General features: G+C 44.1%; 1 protein-coding gene across 1 annotated transcript; it reads right to left on the minus strand.

Moving 5' to 3' along the window:
• Nucleotides 1-7,754: 7,754 nt before the first annotated feature.
• On the minus strand, nt 7,755-10,981 carry LOC106012199. Its single transcript, XM_013084388.1, has 3 exons — nt 8,848-10,981; nt 8,371-8,405; nt 7,755-7,892 (listed from the first exon to the last, which is right to left on the minus strand). The coding sequence occupies exons 1-3, from the start codon at nt 10,979-10,981 to the stop codon at nt 7,755-7,757; spliced, it is 2,307 nt and encodes a 768-aa protein (XP_012939842.1).
• Nucleotides 10,982-11,874: the final 893 nt, after the last annotated feature.

The raw sequence follows: 11,874 nt of genomic DNA on the forward strand, positions 1-11,874 counted from the left end.
TTTTATTCTTTTTTTAAACAAAATTTTGGGAGGGGGGGGGGTTACAGTATTTGAGTTTATGACTATCGTAGTATTCACACAAATCGTCAAATTCCATTTCTTAGCATGCTCTGGGTGTCTACTGAGGGTGGTGATGTGGAGTGGTTGGATATTGTGAGTATAGAAGACGATTTTGAAGGACAGTATGGAAGGGAGGGAATTGGGAAGTGTGAAATGGTTAATGTAGAAGTGACGTTATCTTGGTTATGAATGAGTGTTTGGTTCTATCGTTAGAGTCTGTTTTGCTTGGGGGGGGGGGCTCTGGTTTTACGAGTGCGTCCCATGGAACACAAATGGTGGGCTTTAGTTTTTACAAGTAGATCTAGTACTCTTTTCTAGTGTCCATGTCCTTGGTTAAGACGTTTAGATGCACGTGTGTGCTTTAAGATTGGCGAGACTGGAGATTCTATAGATATCTCTAAAGCGTTGTGTTTCTTTTGCCATTCAAGATTTGTTTCGTTTGCGAATCGAGAAGAGAAAACTACAATTACTTTATTATTTCCCATCCGTTTATTAGCAGTTAAACTACATTGTTGGCGGCCGATCATTGGGTTGAAATTGCATTACTCAGCAGATGACAGACAATGGGTGCTAAAAACTCAACAGCCGCCATCACGACTGACTAATAATAAATCAAAGCACTATCGTTTAGATGTTGAAGAAATTGGGGGCAATGGAATCAGTCGCCGACCTGACACAGACCCGAAGCTTTACAGAAAGGTTCATAAAACAGTAGTTATTGTAGGTACAGAATAACATCCCAAAGTAGTCCATTCGTCGTATCTGATTGGAACTGAGAAGGCCAAAAAGTAGGCGACTACGCCTGAGATCCCGAAGAATGAGAAAATCCATCCATGGAAGATGCAGAACTGACAAAGGCTGATTCTAAAAGGACATGATATTGAGTTAGAGATCCAATGATGAAACGTACTACAGAGACCATTTCGTCTGAATAGATCTGTCCGTTTCTAAAGTAAGAAACAAAACGTTGTTGTAAAATCTGTGTATTTGAATTTTCTACCGTTATAATAGGATAACCAGTCCGACTAAATGTCACATGTGACACTGAGGCGCAGAGCTGGCCGTGGTGACACGATACATTTCCAACTTGACAAGTTCGTGGAGGCTCATGGTTTGAAACAGAGTGTGGTCGAAATTTTCTTGTTTAACACCCTCTGGGTCTTATGAAAATATTAATGGAGAGAATAAATTATAAGGACAGGACACAATATCGCATCAGACTAAAGTACTTCCAGGTTCCAATGACTTTGGGATTGGTAGACTTTGCAACATAGTAGGTGAAGGGGCACCCGTGTGGTTCTCGGGGCCCTGTCCAAGAGACAGGGAGCAAAGAATAGGACCACTGTATCCGTACCGCGCATGTTGTAAAAGGCGACTAAGGTCGGTTGGGCAAAGGGTTAGCAGCCCTTTCCCATAAAACAAAAAGCAGCTACAAAAGCACCAACAGCAAAAACAACACGACCGCCAGTTCTGGAAGATGGAGGACCTTCATCACCGAGGAGAGGAGAGAATATGGAGTGTAGAATGACGCCGAGTGGTGAAAGCTGAAAGGAAGCCACAAAGCCGAGAAACCTCCTGTCGACCAGAAGAACCACCAGACTTGGCACCTGGAATGTTCGTACAATGTACGAGGCAGGGAGGGCACTGCAGGTTGCAAGAGAGATGGAGGGCTACCAACTGGACATATTGGGTCTCTGTGGGATGAGATGGGCGAATGCAGGGGAGTGCCAACTTACTTCAGGGGAAACAGTTCTCTACTCTGGACATCTGGAGGAAAACTCGCCGCATACAGAAGAAGTAGGTATTCTATTATCAACACACGCCAAGCGGGCTTTGATAGGATGGAAAGTAGAGGACCCGCGACTAACGTCAGCCGAATTCCGATCACAGAAGAAAGACATCAACTTTCATGTTATCCAGGGATATGCCCCCACCAATGATAAGGACCAGGATGTGAAAAAGACTTTCTACAAAATCCTTCAAAATACTATTGATCAGGTTAGAATGAAGGACATCTTGATTTCAATGGGAGACTTCAACGCTAAGGTAGGCAGTGACAATGCAGGCTTTGAGGAAATCATGGGGAAACACGGACTTGGAGTCATAAACGAGAATGGAGAACTATTTGCAGAAATATGTGCAACGAATGGGCTCATGATAGGAGGGACTGTTTTCCCACATAAACAGATACACAAATCAACATGGGTGTCGCCAGACCAACAAACTTAAAACCAGATTGACCACATATGTGTCAACAAGAAATTCAGGAGATCAATAAGGGATGTTAGAGTTTACAGGGGTGCAGACGTAGCTTTGGACCATTTTCTGCTCATTTCAACAATTCGACTAAAACTAAAGCGAAGACAGGGAATTGTCAATAATCATAGGTACTGGTACAACGTGGAATTTCTGAGAGAGCCATCGTCAAGAGAGGAGTTTAATGTAGCAGTTAAGAACAGGTTCCAAGTGTTGGAAACACTAGGCGAGGATAGCAGCGTGGAAGAAACATGGGAGGCTGTAAAAGAAGGCTGGACCACTGTGTATCAAGAGGTACTGGGGAAAAACGGAAACGTGAGCACAAGCCTTGGATATCGGCCACCACTCTGAGGAAGATAGAAGACAGGGAAAAGAAAAAGGATCAGGTAAACAGGAGCAAGACAAGAGCAGCCAAAGCAAAGGCCCAAGAAGAATACACCAAAGCAATGAAGGAGGTAAAAGTCAGCGTACGGAAAGACAAAAGAAACAATGTAGATGACCTAGCGCGCGAGGCAGAGGAAGCAGCAGGGGCAAGAAACATGAGAGGACGGTATGAAACCACCAAGAAACTTGCAGGCAGATACAAGAACGCAGGTGTGCCAGTGAAGGATAAGGAGGAAAAGCTTCTCACAAATCCAGACGAACAGAAAGAACGCTGGAAGGAGCATTTCAAAGAGCTACTGAACAGACCAAGGCCAGAAAAACAGTTTGACATTCCACCAGCAGAGATTGATCTGGGGTTGAGTGAAGAAAAGCCTAATTTAGAGGAGATCAAGGAGGCGATAAGACACTAGAAAGCAATCAAGGAAGCCGGCCCAGATGGAATTCCCCCAGAAGTTCTCAAGGCGGATATCGACACTGCGGCATGGATTCTTCATGGAATTATTGGCAAGATATGGGACAGCGAAGAATTTCCACAGGATTGGAGAGAGGGATTGTTAGTGAAACTACCCAAGAAAGAAGACCTGCATGAGTGTAAAAACTACAGAGGAATCATGCTACTTTCCATTCCGGGGAAGATTTTAAGTCGTACCATACTGGAAAGACTGAAGGAAGCCGTTGAAGCAAAACCAAGAGAGGAGCAGGCAGGATTTTGTAAAAAAAAAAGATCTTGTACAGAAAAGATTGCAACTTTCAGGATAATAATGGAGCAGTCCACTGAGTGGAACTCTTCCTAGTACGTTAACTTTGTGGACTATGAGAAAGCTTTTGACAGCCTAGATAGGGACTCAATATGGAAGCTCATGCGCCACTACGGAATACCTAACAAGTTCGTGAGATTGATCAAGAAGATGTATGAGGGAATGAGTTGCAGTGTTTTACTTGGAGGGCAACGGACAGACTCGTTTGAAGTGAATACAGGAGTGAGACAGGGATGCCTGCTATCCTTTTCTCTTTTTATTAGAAGTGGATTCGATAATGAGACAGACAACATCGGGACAACGCGGTGGCATACAGTGGACCCTTTCCAGTCAGTTGGAAGACTTGGACTTTGCCGACGACTTGGCACTTCTTTCTCACAGTCGAGCCCAGATGCAACAGAAAACAGATCGCCTCAGGGCCTTCTCCCGTAGTGTTGGACTCCATATTCACTCGGATAAAACGAAAGTTCTGCGAATGAATGCAGCCGAAATTTCTATCACACTGCAAGGGACACCATTGGCGGATGTTGAGTCCTTCTCCTACCTGGGAAGTGTCATCAACAAGACGGGAGGAACAGACGAAGACATCAAGGTCAGAATCCAAAAGGCAAGAGCAGCATTCATCATTCTCAGGAATATATGGATGTCTAAGGAACTGGGATTGAACAACACCAAGCTGAGGATCTTCAAAACAAACTTGAAGACTGTTTTACTGTATGGTTCAGAGACATGGAGGCTCACAGCATCAGCAGCAAGGAAACTGCAAAGCTTCGTAAATGGATGCCTACGAAGGATAGTGGGGATCAAGTGGTACGATCGAGTCACTAATGCTCAACAGTGGGAAAATATAAGCCAAAGGCCAGTAAAGGAAGACATACATGTGAAGAAATGCAAATGGATTGGTCACACTCTGAGGAGACCCCCGACAAGCATAATCAGACAGGCTTTAACGTGGAACCCACAAGGAAAACGTAAGAAAAGAAGACCAAAGATGACATGGAGGCGAGCGGTACAAGCAAAAATTGAAAAAGCGGGGACAACATGGAAACGGATAGAAAAGGATGCTCAGGACAGGCTTCGCTGGAGTAATGCTGTTGATGTCCTGTGCTCCACTGGGAGTTAAAAAGGGCAAGAGAGAGAGGGGGGGGGAATAGTGGTTCACCTTTGTAATAAACTGTTCTGTGTGTAGTTGGTTTCTAAACGGAAAGATTGGCATATGACGAGAAGAAAGAAAAGACGATACAACATTTTAAGTGAACAGCTGACCCCATCGGAATTGAAGCACTGGAGCTTGGGCGAAGATAGTTTACCTTTAAATTCTTTCACTTTCCGAGGGGGATGGGAGAGAGAGAGAGAGAGAGAGAGAGAGAGAGAGAGAGAGAGAGAGAGAGAGAGAGAGAGAGAGAGAGAGAGAGAGAGAGAAGGCAGAATATTATCATATTTTGTTCCCTTCTGTTTGGCACTCTTAAGTTGTCTCATCGATTCACCTTTTTTGTGATTGTAAATTGGTGTGCCAGTCGGTTCATACGAGGGGCATTCCAAAAGGTTTTTTTTTACCTGACCATGAAGGAATAAAGGTAGAAAGCTGAAATTTGGTGCGACAACCAACAATCATCTTTCTAGAAAGCTTGTAAATTTTGGCGTATTTCAGTTTTCTGGTTTTACCACTAAGGCACTGAAAGTGAATGGGGGTATGTTGTTCAACAGTTTCAATATAAAAATGGAGAAAATTGAGCACAGGGCAGTAATGAAGTATTTGTTCTTGCAAGGCAAGCAACTGCAGGATATTTTTACGGAGATGCATGCCGTAGATGGAACTGATTGCGCATCCTATGCTGTGATAAAATGTTGGTGTAAAAAATGGGATGATGAGGCCAAAGAAGCGCCAGAGGGCTGGTTTCCTGACATAGAGAGCTCTATTCTCAAGGTCTTTTCAAGGTCATACACAGATGGCAAACATGTATAACTCTGGGAGGCCGACTACATAAAGAAAGACTAAGCTTAGTACCAAATTGCAGCTTTCTACCTTTATTCCTTATTGGTCAGGTTAAAAAAACTTTTGGTATGCCCCTCGTACATGATACCTTCCTGTAGGTTCCCTCATTTCTGAATGATTTTTTAAAATTCATAAGTGGTTGTGGTTAGATTGGTTGTGTTTGTTTGTTTGTTTGTTGGGAGGGAGTTGGAACGGGGGGGGATGCTGGTCTGCCTGTTTTATCTTTGCCATAAATGTTTGTCTCCTGGGATCCATTGTAGAGCAAGCCTTACAACAAAAGGGGGAAAGAACTGGTCTGCTGTTAAGACGAATTGGAGGACTCGCTTACTAGTAATATCTGTCTTACAGACTTCCATTTCCATGGCATGCAAGGCAGACATGGAATCATTGAAGACGACTTCGTTTTCCGCGAGTATCTAGTCTTATGGAAAGATTATTGGTGCTTCTTCATAGTTTGGACACATAGGAACTTCTATCATGGAAACAAGTCCATATCCCTTTACAAGCGTTGATAATGGCTTTAAAAGCAGATCCGTTTGTATACACATTGGTTGGACGTTCAGTTCTGTGGGCTGTGTTGATTGTGTTCTCTGCAGGGTATTTTTTTCCAGTTCAACTAGGTCTGTCTTCAAGAGATGTCTTTGTTTCTTTTGGGGGGGGTCACCATATTTCAGTCGGACGAGTTGGATTTTGCTGACCTTCTCTTGATGCTCATTCTACTGGTGGGTGGTGTTTCTCTTTTAGGTCTGTGGCATTTGATTTTTGTTTCAACCTGTTACAGATAGAGGGAGGGAGGGAGGGAGAGAGAGAGGGAGAGAGAGAGGGAGAGAGAGAGAGACAGAGAGAGAGAGAGAGTTGTTGTTGTTGTTGTTGTTGTTGTTATCGATCCAGCAACAGCTGGGCTCTTGCCATTCTGTCCAATGCCATGTAGTGATAAGTGCAGGATTGTTACAGTTGGTGTGATGTTCCGAAGAGTGTGTTGTCAAAGTTGGGTCTCAGAGGGAGAAGTGTAGCTCAGATGTCATTCAGGGCTGTGCAGTGGAAAAGGTGATGTTCCACTGTCCCATATGCATAGTCACACAAAGGACACATTTGGGGGTAGTTCTGGTTTGATTATGTTCAAGTGAAATTTGAGCTGTATATGTTCTGTTTTGTAGGCGGAAGATCGTTGTCTGTTTCTTTCTCTGTAGGTGGTTGACATTGTCATTTTGTTTTGTTGTAGTCATATATTTGAAAACTGCTCTTTCTGTCTTTCCCAAGGCCTATCTTTTAATCCAATCTTGTTTGCTGTTGCTTTTAAAGATTTGTTTTGCAGTGTTGTATGAAGTTGGAATGTTTGGTTATTCCAGTCTAGATCCCCTTTTGGCTAGTGTGTCTGCTCTGTCCTTTCCAGGTATGTTCAGGTGTCCAGGAATCCACTGTATCACCAGGTGGACTCCACAGGTTGTTATAAGGTGATGGGAGCCAAACAGTCTATTTGTCAAGTCTTCGTTTAGATGATGGTCATTTTCTATAGCTTGCAAGACTGATAGTGAGTCAGTGAAGATCACTATACTCTGTGTTTTGTTTGGGTGAGTGGGAAAAACTGTGCGGAGGTAGTATAGTTTCAATTGCTATCATTTCTGCATCGTAGTTGTTCCTTTTCTCTTCACAGGCTGTAGAGATCTCATTGGAACTTCCATCTGGGTTCTGTATTAATATTCCATATCCGAGAGATAGAGAGAGAGGGGGGGGAGTGAGGGGCGTGGGTACTGGGGGCGGAATCAAATTATTAATTAATATGACACAGAGAGAGAACCCGTTTGTGGTCTCAAAACGATTGAGTGGTTGCAGTTGCCGTCATCACAAACAGAAAAAAGCCTTTATGAGGTGCGTGTTCGCGAGGTACCGGGTAGCTCATTAACTCGAAGTAGTGAAGAGATAACAGTACTGTTTATGTTACTTTCTGACCAGGAGTATAAACAGGAAAAAGGTAAAGGTATGGAAGGGTCGAAATAGATTGCATACATTGTTCAGTCATTTAGGATGTTTTCAATATTGCTATAGTTCGTCGGCGTCTTTTCGTGTATTGTTGCCGTCGTGTTATCTCCGTCGTCGCCAAGCTTCTCCTCCTCCCCCTCATTTCCGTCCTCCTCCTCCGTCCTCCTCCTCTTCCTCCTCCTCTTCCTCCTCCTTCTCATTATTGCTTTCATCTCTGAAACTACCGATGTTACTTTCGGTTACTTTCGAAATGCCTTTCGTTGTCGATGTTTCGGTTGTTCCTGTTGCTGAAGCTGCCGTCGTTTTCTTTGATGCCATAGTCACAAGCTGCTGCCGTTGTTGTCGTGGATGCCACAGTCACCTTGCTGCTTCAGTTCAGTGACGTCAGACGGGTTGCTAAGAGAGTGGAGATTGCCTTGACTGAACATGAGGCCACTTAGAAACAATGAAGGTAATGACTGGAAAGCCAGTCAAGCACGATATATTAAAGACAACATAAAAATATAAATAGATATAAAAGTATTATAAACTTGTTGGTGACAATGTCACTTTTGAAACTAGCGGAAGAAAAACAGTAGTGGGTTAAGGACAGGACGGTGCTACTGAAAATTTTATCTCTTCAGATTCTCTATAAGCACAATATATTTTGTTATCACTGTATTCAGCATGCTCATAGGAAATGGTAAGACATCTAATTTTTAAAAAAAGTAAATCATCCTTCATCGACAACTGGGATGCATATTATGTAATAATTACCTCAAATTTAAGACAATGAAAAAATCCTGAGGCTTTTTCATTTTTCACGGTGATTTCTTGGTTATTAGGTAAGATGATCAACTACTCTAATACAAAACTGTCATCAACAAGAAAGCTGTATATTTCAATTAATTGTATTTTTGCAGCTTATTTTGTGTGCTGTATTTAAAAAACGCTTACCGCATCTACACTTGTTGTCCTACTGTACCTTCCATCTGACAAGGTTCACCGGTGAAGGCAGAACATCATACGTAGACCGGAGAAGAAAGCTCAGCCTTGATGTATTCCACTTCCAGATGTCACTCCACCCGACTTTTCTTTCCACTACATGCTCTTCCCATCTGGTCATTTGTCCTTGCTGGCTACACTGGATGAGATGAATTTCTCGCCTCTCTGCCTCCATCTTTTGCATATGTCTTGTTGCAGCTTTTCTTCTGTCTCGCTGAGACATTTTCCTGAAAGGTCTAAAGTCGCCATTACCTAGCCCTAATCTGTCAGGTTGCGCTGGACCGACAATGTCCCCATGCTCCAATGCAGAGATGATCTCGTTAGCTGCAACTTCTGCCTTCCACTTTCTGGCTGTTTTGACATCTGGAGGTTTTCCACTGATCTCCTTATCCCTTGATTCTCTCAACATCAAAACGGTTCTAATCTTGCCTGCTTTGTAGATCTCCACAATTGACGTGAGAGGTAGTTGAAGCGCACCTCTATGTCTGTACAGGGATGACGTGTTAATGGTACGGGGTAGCCCCAGCCACTTCCTGATGTAGCTGTTACACTTTCTTTCGATCATCTCAACTCTTGACAAAGCAACTTCATACATTGTCAGTGGCCACGCCAATCGAGGGTAGAGGGCAAACTGTAGACACCATATCTTGTGCTTTCCTGGAAGCTTTGTCTGGTCAATTGCTTTCAGCCCATTTTCAGCCTGCTTCATGATTTCCACGCCTTGACTCCTATCAGACAGAGTTCCTGAGTACCACCGACCCAAACTTTTCACGGGTTGTTCTTTTACTGTGGGCATTTGCTCCCCTGCAATTGTGAACTTCAGTTGCTTCTGTTTTCCTTTGTTAATAGTCAGGCTTCTAGACTTTTTAGCTTTAAACTTCATCCTGGCCCAGGTGATAAGCTTATCGAGCCGATTCAACACACTTTGCATTGTGTCTCCATCTCTTGTCAGTAGGGTCACATCATCCATAAAGGCTTTCTTTGGTGATCTCACCCTTGCTTCTTCTTCACAGCATTCTGCAGATCTCAGTAGCATCTCCATTACCAGGATGAACCAGATGACCGATATAGAGCAGACAGCTGCAATCCCAATCTCTAGTCGGTGCCATTTCGTTGTGAAATTTGCGGTTGAGAATCGCATCTGGAAGTTACTATAGTATTCTCTCATAATGTTTTGCACCTCTTGTGGGACGTAGAAAAAATCCATTGCCTTCATCAGCAATTTATGGGGAACAGACCCGTAGGCATTCGCCAGATCCAACCACACTACGTTTAAACTTTCCTTGTTTTTCTTGGCCTCTTGGATTGTGTCCCAAATGGTGAAAGCATGCTCGATGCAGCCTGGGATCCCTGGTACCCCGGCTTTCTGTACCGTTTCATCCACATAGCCGTTACTTTGCAAATATGCTACAGTCCTCTTTGCAAGTATTCCCATAAAGATCTTGCACGTCACGTTGATGATTGAAATAGGTCTGAACTGTCCTATCTCCTTTGCATTCTGTTCTTTGGGTAGATACACGCCCTCCGCTCTGCACCAATCTTTGACGATTTCTTTGTCTTTCCAAAGGCCTCTTAGCATCTCAAAGAGGGTGTGTCTCAGCGTGTCGCAATACTTGAACACCTTATAAGACACGCCATCTCCTCCAGGTGCACTTTTTGCTCTTGCTTTTTTTACGAACTCATCTACTTCTTTCTCTCTAATTGGTCCCAGGTAATATTTGACGACGGGGGCAGCTGGACGCTTCAGGCCTCTCATATAAGGAAGCGGTTCTTCTCTTCTTGAATCGCTGTACGTCTGCTTAACATAAGCATCGAGTTCCTCTTTCGTACATTCCAATTTACCACTCCGTGCCTCTGTGAACAGTTTTTTGGCTGCTTCATAAGGATTCTTCAGAAATTGTTCACGTTCCCTTTTTCTCTCTTTTCTCCTGGTAAACCTTCTTTCGTGCCTCTGTAGGTCTCTGCTCTTTTTCTTAAGATCTTCAAACAAGATTCTTAGGCCTTCTATCTCTTCTGGTGGTGCGTACTTTTTCTGCTTTTGCAAGTCTCGTTTCTGTTTTCTTAGCTGTGCAAGTACTCTCTGCCTTCTACTCAATCCACTTTTCTTCTCCGTCTTTTTCTTTCCTTCACAAATACCAAACTCTTTTATTGCCGAGTCATAGATAATGGTCGCAAACGCACTCAATATTTCTTTAGCATCCCCTCTGTTAGAACTCTTTTTGACTTCTTTCAATTTCTTCTGGACTTCTTCTTCTAACGTCTTGTATTTTGCCTTCTCGTTAGCAGCAGGCCACAGTATTCTGGGTTTCCGTAACCCTGGTTCCGTTTGCTGTTCCATCTCTTGCTGAGACAGGGTGAAAGGAGAGTCGACTGAAGCACTAATCGGTCCGCTGTGGTTTTCATCCTGGGATGATTTGCTTCGCGTCTTACAATCTGACGATCTGCACTGTCTTCTCTTCTTTAAACAGACTTTTCCCTGGTGCACTCTCAGCCCTCGCCAGGTATCGAACTTTCTGTAGCACTGCTCGCACATAAAGCTGTTCTCTTGATTCTCTTTCTGCATTGTCCTTTTAACGCTTAGGTCATTGTCCATTGAATCCGTCCTTGTGGATCCATCCTCTACTCCCCCCTCTCGGTGGATCCCGGGGCTGTCTTTTCTATTGGTTGACGTAACTTATATTTACAGTGACCTGGGTAGTTAGCCCCTGCCACCGTCGGTCTTTCCCGACGTCCTCGGTCTTTCCCGATGTCCACCCGTCACGCCGGGTTGTCGTCCTGTCTTTCCAGGATGTCCGTAGCATACACCTGCTACTGGTAGGTACGTAGTCTAAACAGCCGTATGCACTGCTCACCGTCGAACGCTCCGTATCCCGGACTCTAGCATGGAGATCATCAGGAGAGAATGCGTCGCTGTTTCGGGCTCTTCCTCTCTACAGCTTTTCTGACGCACCGAGCCCCCTCACCGATGTGAGGTCTCCATGTTAGTTCGACTGTTTTCCTCTGCTGCCAACTTTAGGATTCATTCCAGCTTGAGTCCTCTCGCTTCAACCAGATCCAATGACTGGCTTTCTCTGCTGTCTCCTGAAGGGAGTTTGTGAGTTCGTTGCTTTTCTTTGCAGTAAGTCCTGCCACTCTCATCCACTTACAGGCGCTTGTTGCTACAAAACCTCTGCATCCTACCTCTACCGGGAAATGGGTTGCCTTCCATCCTGCCTCCTCACATTGTTCGACGAGTGCCTCGTAACGGTTTTCTTTCCGCTCATGAGCGGCATAGATATTGTCCTCGTGGGGCACCGTGAGCTCTACCAAGTGTACCTCTTTGTCTTTTTCCTCCCATAACACAATGTCTGGCTTTTTCGTAGTTGGAATGGGGAAGAATCTCTCAAAGCCTTTTAAGTCAGCAGCTACTTCCCATGTGCCTCCGCTCTGGTCTTTCATGGCTTCGTTCGCTTTCTT

The sequence above is a fragment of the Aplysia californica genome, unplaced genomic scaffold (genome assembly GCF_000002075.1).
Source record: "Aplysia californica isolate F4 #8 unplaced genomic scaffold, AplCal3.0 scaffold00289, whole genome shotgun sequence".
NCBI classification, from domain to species: Eukaryota; Metazoa; Mollusca; class Gastropoda; order Aplysiida; family Aplysiidae; genus Aplysia; species Aplysia californica.